Here is a 15,086-nt window from a genome sequence, read left to right on the forward strand (position 1 = left end):
GACATTGGCTTCGTAATATTTTTACAATAAAAAATGTACCCAGAAGAATACCAAATACAGTGTGTGGGGTTGACAGAAAATAATTGGACATGTCAGTACGAAATAAAGAAAGTGAGTTAAACAGACCTAGTAAGGCAGCAACTGAATTAATCAAGGGATCAATCAGATGTAGTTCATGTTTTAATGGATCCTAAAAGTCTGTACTGGGCTTCCTTGCCATTGCAAGTCAAGACTTCCCTGGCATTTATTTGCAGAGCAGTAGATTGAAGGGAGTGAAGTTATGATGGGTTTCAACACTGATCAGCATGCGTTCATCCAATTTAGATCGACATCATGCCTTTCAGGCCTGTTCTCCACTGCTGAGGAAGCACAAAATTTATCCAGAATTATGTGAGGAAATTATCTTCCAGAAGCAAGGCACAGCCCAGTCAAGCATTTACAGCCACAGCAGCAGGCTCTACCACTCACTATGAAGACTCTTCTCCTCCACTCAGGAAACCCACAGCAACTGACAAACCTGGAAACCTTTGTGTCTGATTGAGTGCTGGGAAGCCAATTAGAGGTGTTTGTCAGTGGAGGAACACTCACTATAGCCACCATTTGTTATGGCAATTCTGTGACTGAAACAGCATTAAAAACTGCAATGTTTTATTTCCTTCTTTATAAAATGACAAAACAAAACCAAAAAGGCAAACTCGCTTTCAATTGTTGATATATTATGGCCTATGTGCCTTGCCAAAAAACCCATCAAGAAACAGAGAGCAACAACTCTAATGACCGACAATACTGAACACATTATTATCTATGTTTAAAATGATCTGCTTATCACTCCTGGTCATACTCTGTTTAGCAGGAAACAAACAGTTTCCTTTAGAAGGTTAAGAGAGCCCTTGAGAGACAAAGACCAAGCTGCTGGGGGCTAGATGTGACAACAGACCAGCAGTGCTCTCTACTGGCAAGAGAAATAAAAATAAAAATTCATCAGACTCCTCAATTCCCTCAGTACAGTTTTCTTTAGGATCAGTGAAATGGAGATTGGTTGGTTGGTAGGCCATATGCATATTGACAAAGGTTTCAGTGAGTACACATTGGTCTTTTCACATGCCATTAAAAATAAACATGACGTATATTTCTTTTTGGTATGTGACATACTTGAGAATTATTGTCCACATTTGTACCACATGTATTATTCATTATAAATCTGTTCAATGAAACATAATTTACACATTCAAAGATATTGATTTTATATTTATACTTAGAAATTAAATTCAGGCATTCATCTCAATTCATCTGTGTTGGACTATTACTTAAATACAAATAACTATTATTACTCCCATGTTAACAACTACAGATACAAATACAAATAACCATTATTACTCCTATGTTTCCAACACTGTTAAGGAGGTAAAGTTGTGCTGTCTATCACGTAACCTGCCTGCCTGCCTGATGACATTTTGCCTACTTATTCACTGTAGCTTAGGACCAGATTTGAATGACAGACATTACAAACTTAGAGGATATCTTCAGCACGATAGTTAGCAAATCAATCAATGAAATTCATGTGCAAGCACAACATTGTTATCTGGATTTAGTTGTCCTTTAGAGCATGACCAGTTCATGGTTGTCTAAAAGAACCCAGATACCAAGAAAAAGAGCAAACAGAAAGTTAGTCATTACAATCATAGATGTGATTAGGAAATGGACCTCTGGAACTGACCTAATCCTGAACTGCCAAAACAGTGAATCAAACAGAAATTATACTGACATTATAGTTTTTATGAAGTTGTAATTGTGTAGACAGGTGCTCACAGTTGATTTCATTCAAATATAAGGACGTGTGACAAGGGGCTTGGTTAAATTGATATTTAATATGAGCTATATACTTCCAAGTTTTGAATTGAAATACAATTTTGCCTCTCTTATCAAATGCTCCTTTCTTAAAAAGGTCAAGTATGAGCAAAGAAAACAACCTAAAAAAGTCAAGGGTTGAGTGCACTGGGTTCATCTTATCTCTTTACCACTGTATATCAGTTAAAATCTACAGCAAATGCACTCAGTGACAGGACCCTGAGTTTAGTACACACCAAAGGCCACTTACACTGAATCCTTTAATAGGTTAACAATGCAGTGTGTGTGTGTGAGATATGTTAAGAATAACTGAGGTATATGTACATATAAATCTTAGAACTTACAGTTAATTACAGATAACGCCTTACCAAGACAATGGAAAGTATATTCTAATTTTACAGACTTTATAACATTATAATAATTGGGGACATTTGATTATTGCAGTGAAATTATCAAGGATGATGTTGATGTAAAACAAAATATAAAAAAAAAAAAAACATGAGGTCAGTTACTAGCAACATTCAGTACAAGTGGACATGAATGTGTTAATATACACTTTCAGAGCACCTGACTTAAAAAAAAAAAAAAAAAGGTTTTGGGGGCTTGTCAGACTCCATTCCGCATACAAACATTTGCACAAGGTTCAGTCATTCAGTATTTCACAGCCTGTCCACCTTAAATCAAGACCTCTGAGATTTAAGGTAAGCAATAGAATTTAGACCTTAAAGCACCAAAACATGTAATGTTGAACATTTCTGAATATAATTACAGTTACAATATTGCATTCTGTATTCTGCAGTATTTATATTTTGATGTAAATTTTCTATCCACAGCTGGTATGCAAACCATTGTGCTGTTGGTGTTGTGGGTACTGGGAACATCGCTGGTGTTGCCAGACCCCGACACAGCTGGGGAGAAAGTGGTCGAAGAGCCTATTCCATGTTCTAAGGGATGCACCTGTCTTCATGATGACTACACCTTGGAGCTCAACATGTACTGCAGTGTTCGAAACTTCACACAAGTCCCACCTGACATACCCCCATCCACTCATTCTATCTGGCTGGATGGCAACTTGTTCACCTCACTCCCAGCAGGGTCTTTTAAGGATCTTAGTAACCTGGACTTTTTGAATCTAGAGAATGGCAAGCTGATGACACTTGACCCTCAGGCTTTCAAAGGACTTAGGTTGCTAGCCCACATTCACCTTGAACGAAATCGCCTCCGGGTGATACCAGCTACAATCTTCCAGAATACACCTAACCTTGCTTCACTTAGTATGCACAACAACCAGCTGGCTCGTATTGAGGAAAGACTGTTTGCAGGACTCTCACACATGTGGCTTCTCAACCTAGGGAGGAATTCAATTGCAGTTTTGCCTGAGACAGCTTTCCAAGACCTGCATGGTCTACGGGAGCTTGTTCTTGCAGGAAATAGACTTGCTTACTTGCAGCCACAGCTTTTCCAAAATCTTGTTGAGCTTAAAGAGTTGGATCTGACTGGAAATTACCTCAAGGTTATCAAAGCTAATGTGTTTGTTAAACTCACTAAACTACAAAAGCTTTACCTGGCCCAAAATCAGATTGTGACAGTGGTACCCAGAGCCTTTGTGGGGATGAAGTCGCTAAGATGGCTGGATCTCACTAACAACAGACTGACTTCTCTCCATGACGACACTTTCTTGACCCTGCACAATCTTCACGTACTGCGTCTTTCCAACAACTCTATCACTGGAATTAGGGCCAGGACTTTCCGTGATCTGCAGTACTTAGAAGAGCTACGACTCAGCTACAACAGGATCCGAGCCCTTGGGGAAAGGATCTTTGAAGGGCTTGGTCATCTGGAGGTCCTAGAGCTAGAGCACAACCAAGTGCAGGAGGCACAAGTGGGTAGTTTCACAGGGCTCTCTCATGTGGCTGTCATCAACCTGTCTGGAAGCTGCTTCCACAGTCTGCCCGACCAAGTGTTCAAAGGTCTGTCAAAGCTTCACAGCCTACATCTGGATAGAGGTTGCCTAACAAGGATCACAACTCAAGCATTCAATGGACTTTCTGGTCTACGGAGGCTTTTCTTGCAGCACAACAACATCTCTGTGGTGGAACGCAATAGCTTTGTGGACCTGGTGGGCCTATTGGGACTGGACTTAAGTTTCAACAAGTTGGAGGTTCTCACAAGCCATACATTCTCTGGCCTCAAGAATGTGGAGTACTTGCTGTTGTCCAACAATGAGTGTCGACAATTTTTGCAGAATGGCACAAAACAGTTACTCCCAAAGCTCCGTTATCTGGACCTGAGAGCTAATGCCTTGACAAGCATGGTCCCCGATTTCCCAGAGAGTATGGAAAAACTTTTGCTCTCTGGCAACAGGTGGAAATGTGACTGCAGTGCCCTCCCACTCAGAAACTACAGCTTGAGGAATCCGTTGGTGATACCTCGGCAAGTGGAGACCCATGCAGAGGGTGAAGAGCCTGACACAACTATCACCATATACAACAACATTACATGCACCAGCCCACCACGTATAGCTGGTCAGGACCTGCGGGATATTGACAATGAACTCTTTCAAAGCTGCTAGACAAACCCTCACAGGGGTTTTTAAGGCATTGGTTGGTGGCAAAAAAAATTCTGATGTTACCCATGACATTATCAACAATGTAAACTCATTCAGTTTTCTGATTTCGTGATTTTAACTGTAATACTAATGCATGATTCAGGTTCTTGTTACAAATTTACACATAAATGTACATACAATATTTTTAAAAACAGCTATGCTATAATTGAAAAGACCAACCAACCAATATTTCTGTTGCTTCAACTTTATGGAGTTATATCTTATTATCGACTGTCTAATTGTGGAAAATTGCAATAAAGTTGGCAAACTGTCACCTTTTGGCAAAAAAGGGAGAATCAGGCATGTTCCTCAATCCAACACAAATGCTTTCAGATAATTAAGTTTGTATTAACAATGGAGAGTAAGATGGATCAGAGTTTTACCACTTTGGATTTGGACATGTTTCCAGGAGATCAAAAAAAAAAAAGTTAACGTGTAATGCATTTAGATGTATTTTAAAAATATTTGTATATATTTTAAAGTTTATTGTTCATCAATAAACCACTTGGACCTCCCTTCATGCCCATGAAAACACAAAGTATCAAATTAACACAAGTGTGATAGCATTTTCACTGATGTGGTCATGAGCATTTTGGGACAATAAAAATGGGAAACTGCCACAAACTGTTGAAAAACCATTAAGAAAAATGGAAACAGATGAATTTTTGAGAACCACATAAACCCTATGCAAAACAAAGAGCAACAAAACTGGCATGTTACAAAATGAAAAAGTGATTAAGCTGTAAATCACAATTTGATCATTTATGTGGCTGGCTGAACAAACGTTTCTCAAAAGGCAGGAGGAAATATCTGCACAGCTCAGAAATGTATTCAAGTATGTTGTTATGTGTGTATATGGTTTAGAAAAGATCCATGTTTGTTACTTTAAAAAATACAATGTTGCCTTAAAAAAAAAAGCCTTAAAATCAATAAATATTTTAAAGTCTGTGTGCCTGTGTTCCATGTACCCACAAAATTACCTTTCCAACCCACAGCTGTACACCAGCAGCACCATGTCTCAAAGTTCCACAGAAAGAAAATACACAACACATACAAAACCTTTCAAACAGTTTGCACCATACGGTCGACGCAGCACCTGCAAGATGGAGGTTGAATAACATCATTTTAGCACAGCTATCCAAGCTAGTTTACCTATCTTACCTGTCCTTTCTTCATTTAGCGCAACATAAGTTTCATTTCAACAAGCCAGAACGTTAGCATGTTCATAGAAAGGATTTACTGATGTCTGTGCACCAGTTGGGTTATATTTGTGCAAACTTACTTAGTTTAACATATCTTGAACATGTCTCTCTCTCTCTCTCTCACTCATAAACAGCCTCAGCAGAAGGCCTGTAAGCTAATCGTCTGTTCAGGTGTAAAACACTTTTTTTTGTGTGTGTTTGTTTACGCGGCTTCCTGACAGTACCTGAAGGCAACATTGTTGACGGAGCACACGTGCTGCACGGAGAAGCTTTCCGTTGCCAATGGTAACTAAAGAGCCTCACGCAATGTCCGTGAACTGCGGCACATAAACGGTAACGTTACATTACAAAAAAACTACCTTATTAACAACATTTGCAGGTCTGTTCCTGTCCGCTAGTAATGGACCACAATCATTCATCGTGTTGGGAATCAATTCTGGAGAAAGTTAAACCACATATACCAACCATCGACTTCGATTCTTCATCCGTATGTTTTTTTTTCTATCTAGAAATGTGCTAACGTCTGCAAACTGACAAAACTTGTTTTTTATATCACGTCACATAAGTTAACTTTATTTACAAATGCAAATAATGATTCCTCTTAACGTTACAGTCCGACAATGAAGAGATTATTCCCATATATCAAAGACCAGCTGGTCTTTCCTTGAAGGTCCTTGAAGACTTCGACAGTTTTTCGTTAGATGATGATGAACGGGAGGTTAGTTAACTACAGTCTCATGAGTGTTAATGGTAGCAAGGTAAGGACCCCCTAACAAAGCAGATTGGTAATCACAGATATATGTGTGTGTTTCTGTGTTTTCTCAATCAGCAGCTGTTGGAACCTGTAGCACAGACATGCTGGTCAGAGGAGACCTGCAGCCACAATGTGAAGGTGGATGAGGATGACATTGTAAAAGTCGCTACTGCAACTCAGTGCTGTGTGCTACACTCTGATGCCGATGTTGAGGTGGGTTACTGTATATTAATCCACAGCCACTGGTCTGGGGAGAGGAAAGCACACCAGCGTATCATGACATACACTAAATATTCACCCTGTCCTTTCTTCTCCTCTCCTGTTTCGTTAAAGGCAGCTGCTTGTGAGCTGAACGCTTCTGTAAAACCAAATGTGGACAACACAAAAGCTGATGAGGGTTGTCCCGTTCTTTCATTTGCTGTAAGTTTTGGAAATAAAAAAAAAGTTAGGCGTAGTCGTCACCAGGTACGACCGATGCAGGTAAATATTCTCTAAGTGTTATAACCTCTTATCAAAAACGCTGGTTTCAGAGACTTGACGAGTGGGATTTGGGTGATGTCCTCCAAAATCTGAAAAAAGACGGGTTGTCTCTGCAGCAGTGTGTGTCAGTCGAACCTGAAACAACAAATGCAGGCAAGTAATTATAACACACACCACTGTAGCTATAGTGAATGATTTAGGGTTACTTATCGGGGGTTATGTATTTAATAATTTACAATATTAATTCATACTTTCAACACATTTCTGTATATAGATGGCGACAGGAAAAGGGCCCAGCGGGATATAATGGAGAGACTGGTTGCTTTCACTAAAAGCCAGTCATCTAAGTCTGTGTCAGAGCCTGTGAAAAGTTCAAATCATGTCAGGTAAATCATATCACTGATGAGGATTTATGACCAAATTCATAAGATAATAATAACCACCTTTTTCATGCAGACAGAGTAATGTGTGGAACAAGTCAGACAGGATGGCAGCAGAGTTGCAGCCAAGCCCCCAGGAATGTCCCACTGTTTATATTGACCTGCGTTGCCCTGAGCCTTCAATAAAAACACCAATAACATCCCAAAATCTTTCATCAACGTCCGAGTCACCAGCCAAACACAACACACACCAGGAAACACCACCTTCAAAGAAACCCAGTCTTAAAGTGCATAGTGGATCACGGACGGGAGACAGGTACAGTAAATATATACTGCATTAGAAACATTTGTCATGCTTCAGTCCAGCACAGTATGTTGCAGTTCATATTGCCATTTCTCTGCTTCCAGGGAAGTGACTGGCAAGAGCATGTTGCTTCAGAAAATAAGGGAGATGAATAGAAATGGGAGTAAATATCCCAATAAATATACAGATCCTCCATGTCCTGTGCTAGGGAATAAAACAGAAGAACTGAAAGCAAAGCTACCCAAAACTGTAGAGTCTACATGTTGCCATGAGTCACACCATCTGTGTGAAGATAAACAGTCTTCACATGTACAGTTTGAGTACAGAAACCCTAAAATGGAAAGCCCACCAACCACTCAGCAAAGTACAATGAAAAAACCAAAGCAGCAGAGGTATGTTTTTTTCTTTACTCACACAGCACATCATTGAAAATAAACATATTTTAACCATTACAATGCTTTTGTTAGTGACCAACAGAGACAGGAAGTTAAGCAGATGTTACAACATGAACAACACCAGCAAATTCTTAAACAACTGGACAAACACTGTCCAACGAAATCAGTAAATCAGAAGCAGCCAGCTGCTGAAAGAACCGATGTCCTTTATGATTTTGTAAGTGCCTCAAAAGTCATAATTACAGTACTTAAAAAATGGCCTGCACTCATAATGATGTGTTTTTCAGGAAGCATCTCATCTAGAGTCCATCAGCACACTACCAGTGGATATTGAAAGCAAGGGGTGTATGCTACTGATCGTTAACCTCTCCAGTCCTGGTATGGTCGGAGACAGAGCTTATGGGAGGAGAAAACATCTGTATTCAGCTGCAACCAAATCACACATCTACAACACTTTAGTGGCTTGGTTTCTGTCTTTGGTTAGTGAGCAGTGCTGTTCCTAATGTGTACCAACCAAAGCTCAGTTCATGCTTCATCATATAAAGGTCACTTATTACTGTGTATTAGGTCGGCCCAGACCCACATCCCGATGAAGATGAGGTTGGTGCAAAGGTCCCATTCTGGGTTGCAGGACTTCAGCAGCTGTGGACAGAGGATGGACTGGCTTTGCATGTGCTAGTCATGGCTCGTCACTGTTATACACTGAGGGTGAATAGACAAAAAAAACAAACTCTATAGGCTTTACAATGTCTGATGATTTGAGAACTGATGCTTTCTTTTTGTTTGTTTTGTAGAAAAGGGACAAAGACATCCATGCACCTTTCTATTACAACGTCAGCAGGTTCCTCTCTGAGACCTCACTCACTCTTATTGCCCGCTGGCTACCTCAGCTCAAAAATTTGCTAGACCAACGAGCCTTTGCCTCACCCATCCATCTTCCCTCTTCCTGTTTAAGTTGTTTCATCTCTGCCACCTCCAACAAAAAGGTGTCTTGCTCCAGAAGTGTGATTCAGTATATTTTCAAGCACTAAGATGATTTTGCATTCTGTTGACTGTATTCTGTTCCCTTGGCTTTGTATTCCAGGTTATAGATAGGATGTTTGGTCTCAGTCCAGCGTTTTACTGGCAGACTGTCGAAACTCAGGAGCGTGTTTGTAAGGGGAGAGAGACCACACTAGATCTGCACACAGAGGTCAGCACATTGTCTTTCAAAAGTGTACTTTGTAGTGGTGGTTATTGTTTTTTAACAGCTGCCTTTTGAGCTCAGGAAACACTATATCTGAGACTTAGCAGTAAATATGGAGTAACTGAATATATGTGAACTTTCCTCTCATTTTTGTTGTAGGTATCAGTTGCTCTGGGGTGCAAAGCTTTCTTCCTACAGCCCCTCATAACACACTACACCCTCCAGCTTGTTCTTGAGTCAGGACTTGATGTGTGTGGTCTGCGGCTCCTGTATCCACCACATGGGTTCTGGAGTGACAGTGCTGGTACGACATAACTAAAGCTATCTGGTCATAAATGAATAACTCTCCTTCTGGCTCATTGGTCTGGTGTGCACCCTGGATCCAACTGTGGCCTTTGAATGTGTCTTCATTGAATAAAAACTCTCTTTCTGATTCATAGGTGCTGTACCAGTCATCCAGAGAACTGATGAGACCTGCCAGCCCGTTCTTGCCCTGGCTATTCGGGGCCCTCATGCTCACTCAGTTTTGAAAGATTTAACTATTTCCTTAGATCCTCTGCTGCCCAGAATGACAGATCCAACCTCCCTCAACACTCTCCACTGCAGAAGTCAAGAACCTTCACTCTTCTACTCCTCTCGACTGGCCAGTGAAGTCCACAGGGAGCTGTGCTTGTGGTTTTCAGGAAGATTCCAAGGAGGACGTCCACAGAATCAGAACTGGCCTCCGAATAGGTTTGTCAGAATTCCAACATTATTCAATAAAATTAAGTTTTTTACTTTGTATACGCTTTTTTTAAAAGTTATTTCTGGATTTATCATTACTTTTTTTTTTTTTCCAAATGTGAGATGGATTTGAAAAAATAAAGGAGGAATGTCCTAATTTGGGTAAATTGCATTGCAGTTTTTTGAAAATATTGCAACTGCAAATCTAAATCTTCACGCTCAAACTTTTAATGTCTTATTACTGTGTGTAGAGTTTCACCTTCGGAGGACGGAGTAAGAGGCAGCCTGTTCAATTTAAGCACATCACCTTCCTTTCTGTGTGCTACAACAAAAGGTACTGTGACTCAACAAAACTGTCACAAGAGGGAAAACTGGCTTATGTCCACATTTCATTTTCAGCTTTCATCTTTACTGCCCTGAGGGAAATTTCTTTTGCAGCAGGGATCAAAGATTTTTGCTTGAGTGGAGCTGTTAATCCTTTTTTTCCCTACATAGCTGACTTACTCCTCGTGGTGTCGCCTGTCGTGCCTCCATGTTGCTACGGCCAAGTTTTGGCTGTTTGTGAACGCAGAGGCTTCAGTCTGATGGGGCTGCAGAGGCTGCAGCTTCAGAGCAATGGAGCTGCAGTCCTCGGACTCACCAACCAACAGGTAGAACAACGGGATACTAGTTCAGAGTTCAGACTTTCAGAAGTAGAGTAATAGCAATAATTAGTAATAATTAATTCTTTATATTGTATACTTTTTGCTTTGTAGGGAATTAAAAGGAATTAAAATTATAATTTACTGGAGATACTTGTAAAGGTGGAAAAGAAAATTTATTTTTGTTCTTAGACCTTGTAGTTGGTGCTGAAATCCAGAATGATGAGTTTTATGTAATAATGGGACATTTTGTTTGTCAATTGTTATCTTGATAATTTTTTGTAATTAATGGATTTGTAACTGTGGGTTTGGGTTGGGTCTAGGGAATCACACATTTCTCCTTGTACTTCTGTATTTTTCATCACAGTTTTAAAATTTGTATCTTTGTTTTCTCAAGGCACTTGCATTCTGCAGTCCACATATTGGGACCTCGGATCAGGAGCAGCTGGAGCGGCCCTCTCACTGTCTGGTGTTGTTACTGAGGAAAGAAAATGCGACGCACCACAGTGTTAGTCTTCCAGCAGGTCTGATCTGTTTCAAATGATATCCACACCATAAATAATCTACATAAATCAAATGGAAAGTAAGAAATTGCATGTAATAATGTGAAAATCTGTATTGTTGTGTCTTTGTCAATAAAATAACCATGCAGTTGCCCTATTGTTACAGCCCTAATGAGAGAATTTAAGGCACAAAAGCTTCTGGGTTGCATCCACTCCAGGCTTGAAGGTGTTCACACAGTAGAGTCAAGCTTCTGTTTCCACGCTGTATCTTACAGCAGTAACCTGTTCCATATCTTTGGTAAGCACTGTGTGTTAAGGATCAGTAAAGATTATAGCAGATGATCCTCTGCTGTTGTCCTTTATGTTCCCTATGTATTCTTTTTAGTTAGGCGAATGTGTGCAGTGCCAGATCCCTCAGGTGTGATCCTGTCCCATCAGAAGTGCTCATCCAACTCTAACATGGAGCAGGTGGTGATTTTGACCTTGTGTGGGAAGGACATGAGCCAAGGCCTGAGCCTCCTACACAGAGTGCTGACAGAAGGGGCAGCAGGTGGGTGAAGTTCAGCTGTATTTATGAGAGCACAGCCTGTTCTGGGCTTTGGAACTGGAGGTGGCAGTAAACAAACAAAATACACTGTCAAATACAGATAGCAGCCTACAGAGTTGAATGAATACAAATTAATGTGAGAGAATCCCCCCCACCCCCTCCGTATTCTTCAATGTTTGCAATGTTTTTTTAATTTATATTCAAGGTGACGTACAACGCACAGGATTCGAGCTGCTGGGCCTGAAGTATCTGCCTGTGTTGACTCGAATTCAGGCTCGGGAGCTTAGTCCATACGAGGTGGGAGAGCAGCTCTGTCACAACAGCCTGGACAATCTGATGCCCTCTCCTGCCCTAGTGTGTGCTCTTAGACGAGTGGATGGTTTTGCTTTGCTGAAAAAGCTCCTACCACGCAATTACCCTGGTAACCTCAGTGTCCTGATGTCACCCACACCTGAAGTGGCTTTCAGACAAGCGTCCCTCTTCTTCTTTGAGCATGAGATCATTCCTGGTAGGTTTGTTATGGGCTGTATAAAACATGCAATTAGACGCATTTAAGTCTATCCCAGCATTTAAGGAGAAATACAAAGATAGCCTTGTGTGTACAAGCTGGGAATAGGCTTACCACCCCACTTCTGTCCTTTGGAGACTACAGACTGCCCCAAATTGGGGAAGTTTCTTCCCCAAAACTGCAGTACAAAATGTGGAAGCAACCCCAATTCTAAATAATATTCACAACGACCATGTTGAGCTTGTTTGATTGTTTCTGGAATTAGTGGATGTAGTGGTATTTAAAAGTAGATTCCTAACAACTACCCTGCACACAATAATTATATTGTATCTTCAGTCACAAAACAAACTCTACAGTGTAAAAAAGGTGTCCCTCTGGTGCTCTTCAGTTTGGGGAAATCTACTGGTTTAGAATTGTTGAAAAACTCTGAGGCACTCAGGAGGGTAATGATTTATTTTTTCATGTTTTTTAACTGTTACTATAAGTAAATAGCCATGAGATATTAAAGGATTTTTGAATCACTACTCTCTTGAGTGCCTCAGATCTCTTAGACAGTTCTATTTATATTTTATATTGTAATTCACCAGAGGGGCATTTTTCTTTATTGTAGCAACTAAACCGATGAACTCTCTGACTCTGCGTGCTCAGAGTTTTCCAGCTCACGGGCTCAAAACAGCACATGCAGTATATAGGGTTGCTTGTCTTCAAAAATAAGCTCATAAATACTCAGTATAAATCTGAGTGATTAATATATTTTGTGCAGCTCAGAATTATTATAGTCTATAATAATGGCAAACTACTATAGTGATGTTTTATCATGTTCTAAGTGGGAGTTGCTGTAGATTCTATTACAATGTTGATGTCAAAATCAAAAGATAAATCATTTAGTCACAGAACTGTGTTTTATAGTGTGGACATGATGCAGGTCATGCATATTGTATAATACTGAACATTCAAAATATTTACAATATGCTTAAATATTAAAAAGTGGTGTAACAGTAACAAACAAACTTTATGTTCAGACCCACAGATGCTGCTTACTGTGTGCCTATTCAAGCCAGGAATCTGGAACCACGCTTTGGCTGAAATAGTTTGGAAACTCCAACTGAGTGGCCTCAGGATAGTGGGCCTGCGTGTAGTGACCCTGGACAGAAGCAATGCTACCTCACTGCTGCCTGCAGAAAGTGTAACTGAGAATGATTATCTGACTGAAAAATAAGCTTTCTTTTCATGCCAAACTTATGCCATTATAATTCATACAGTGTTGTGTGCAGGACCCCTCAGACATGGAGACCCATGTGGAGTACTTGTGCTCTGGCTCCTCACTGGCTCTCTGCCTTGAGGGGGAGAATGCTGTGAGAAGGCTGCTGTATGTGCTGGGCCAAGAGGACTGGACAACCTGTTTTGGCATGGCTCAGTCATACAAAGGCATCTATGGTCAGTGCCCTGTACTGCACACTGGTGCACATTCAAAAACAGGGTTACTCTGTATGTTACAGTATAAGTGCATTAAGTTAAGCACTTTATTTGAAATGTTACAGGATCAGAATCATATCAGAAAGCAATTCAGGATGTGAAGAGGCTTTTTCCAAACGGGCTCTGCTGTTCTGAGACCAGCACAATGAGACAGGAGCAGGTATGCATATCACACACAGGACTTGGTACATTGGTTCTGCATCTGATTGGTAAATGGCAGACATTCTATGTTTGCGCTTGGTTTCTTTTTTCAGATACTCAAGATGTGCTCAGACCCTTTAGCCTCTGTGGAGCGTGAACAGAGCTGCACACTGGCCCTCATTGCCCAGGAGTGTCTGTCACCTTCAGTGGCATCAGAACCAAATGAAGGTTTGGACTACTTCTCTGGTTTTATTTTCATAAATAGACAATTATATGTATTGGTAACTTTTATGACGAGCAATGCTGTAAACTTGAACAAGGCTATGCCCTGTGGTCATGGTACCTCATGGTATTGTCATTACTTTAAACTCAAAGCATTGAGCACTGCACAGCATAGCAAAATGGGCCCCTTTAAATTATTTAATCATTTATTGTGACTTTGGCAGGGACTCCTCTGGAATGGATGTTGAAATATGACTCAGTTCCAGATGACCTTTGTAAACCATGCAAAAACAAATGTCCTGTTTTGCTTGTTTGTTGGTACCAGGGTCCCTGATACACAGTGCTCTCTGGCAGACAACCTGTCTGCTGATACCCTTAAATGCTCCACCCCTCAGCCAGGTGCCATCCCAGCTGGACCTGCTGGAGCAGTTGCTGAGGTCAGGCTGCCATCTGGTGGCAGCGAGAATGAGCATACTAGATAATGAGCAGAGGAAACATATCGCTGAGACACTGAACGTGTCACTGAGAGGCAATGATAAGGTGAGTGGTTTTGGTTTAAAAAAGTTTGAGCTTACTTTCTTACAAATAGAGCAATCAGCAGCTGATTTCCCCTGCTGTCATGTCTTTAAAAGATGGCTCATCTTTTCACTACACCCTGTCTCATCATGGCTCTGCAAGGGGAAATGATTGTGACCTGCTTTAACCTGATCCTTGAAAGGTATGGACAAAGACACTCAAATCTATTGTGTGAACATGTGGGGTATTTACATAAAAATAACTGTTTCATATTCCCTGCGTCACCATTACACTAGCATTTACAAGGACAGGTCAGACCTAGAAAAAGTGGGGAAAAGGATCATCTACACCAAGAGTGAGGAAGAGGTAAATCATGAATTCCACTTTTTCTTTACTGCCTTTATTTATTCTTAATAAATTAACAAATGTATTTAGCTCCTTTGTTAAAACCAAACAGGTGTAATTCTGTGTTATGGTTTGTTGTATTATCATGAAATATTGTTTGGTTGATCAACATGTCACTTGTTGTTCTCTCCTCCAGGCCAAGCAGCTGATATGTTACCTATTTGATGTCTTGTCTTCCAAGAGCTGTCATACTATTGTGCCATGAAGTTCAAATTGGTGCACATGTTAGGTTAAGCTACATCAGTTT

General features: G+C 40.5%; 2 protein-coding genes and 1 long non-coding RNA gene across 3 annotated transcripts; all 3 read left to right on the forward strand.

Annotated features, from left to right (window-relative positions):
• Positions 1–2,485: 2,485 nt before the first annotated feature.
• igfals (insulin-like growth factor binding protein, acid labile subunit) lies at positions 2,486–5,370 on the forward strand. The gene is made up of 2 exons (XM_035654772.1): positions 2,486–2,549; positions 2,682–5,370. The coding sequence occupies exon 2, from the start codon at positions 2,687–2,689 to the stop codon at positions 4,418–4,420; it is 1,734 nt and encodes a 577-aa protein (XP_035510665.1). The 5' UTR covers positions 2,486–2,549; positions 2,682–2,686; the 3' UTR covers positions 4,421–5,370.
• A 1,124-nt stretch (positions 5,371–6,494) lies between these two features.
• LOC118322917 lies at positions 6,495–7,039 on the forward strand. The gene is made up of 3 exons (XR_004796477.1): positions 6,495–6,625; positions 6,746–6,832; positions 6,943–7,039. It is a non-coding gene; the product is annotated as an uncharacterized LOC118322917 (long non-coding RNA).
• A 137-nt stretch (positions 7,040–7,176) lies between these two features.
• Positions 7,177–15,044, forward strand: LOC118323188. Its single transcript, XM_035655118.1, has 24 exons — positions 7,177–7,278; positions 7,349–7,588; positions 7,681–7,968; positions 8,044–8,188; positions 8,259–8,450; positions 8,539–8,679; positions 8,766–8,957; positions 9,056–9,163; positions 9,317–9,461; positions 9,598–9,889; positions 10,132–10,214; positions 10,376–10,530; positions 10,919–11,045; positions 11,191–11,322; positions 11,410–11,574; positions 11,777–12,079; positions 13,102–13,265; positions 13,354–13,516; positions 13,621–13,715; positions 13,810–13,924; positions 14,244–14,458; positions 14,551–14,636; positions 14,731–14,800; positions 14,976–15,044. Exons 1-24 carry the CDS (start codon positions 7,199–7,201, stop codon positions 15,042–15,044), a joined length of 3,765 nt encoding a protein of 1,254 aa, XP_035511011.1. The 5' UTR covers positions 7,177–7,198.
• The last annotated feature ends 42 nt before the right edge of the window (positions 15,045–15,086 follow it).

Source organism: Morone saxatilis, unplaced genomic scaffold (genome assembly GCF_004916995.1).
Source record: "Morone saxatilis isolate NCDOM2014 unplaced genomic scaffold, NCSU_SB_2.0 Contig14, whole genome shotgun sequence".
Taxonomy (NCBI): domain Eukaryota; kingdom Metazoa; phylum Chordata; class Actinopteri; family Moronidae; genus Morone; species Morone saxatilis.

Excerpts from the sequence above, each read along its gene's own strand:
- igfals (XM_035654772.1), top strand. The coding sequence starts at position 2,687 with ATGCAAACCATTGTGCTGTTGGTGTTGTGGGTACTGGGAACATCGCTG.
- LOC118323188 (XM_035655118.1), top strand. The coding sequence starts at position 7,199 with ATGGAGAGACTGGTTGCTTTCACTAAAAGCCAGTCATCTAAGTCTGTG. Across the intron at positions 9,164-9,316 it reads CACTAGATCTGCACACAGAG|GTATCAGTTGCTCTGGGGTG; the intron begins GTCAGCACATTG and ends TTTTTGTTGTAG. Across the intron at positions 14,459-14,550 it reads CACTGAGAGGCAATGATAAG|ATGGCTCATCTTTTCACTAC; the intron begins GTGAGTGGTTTT and ends TGTCTTTAAAAG.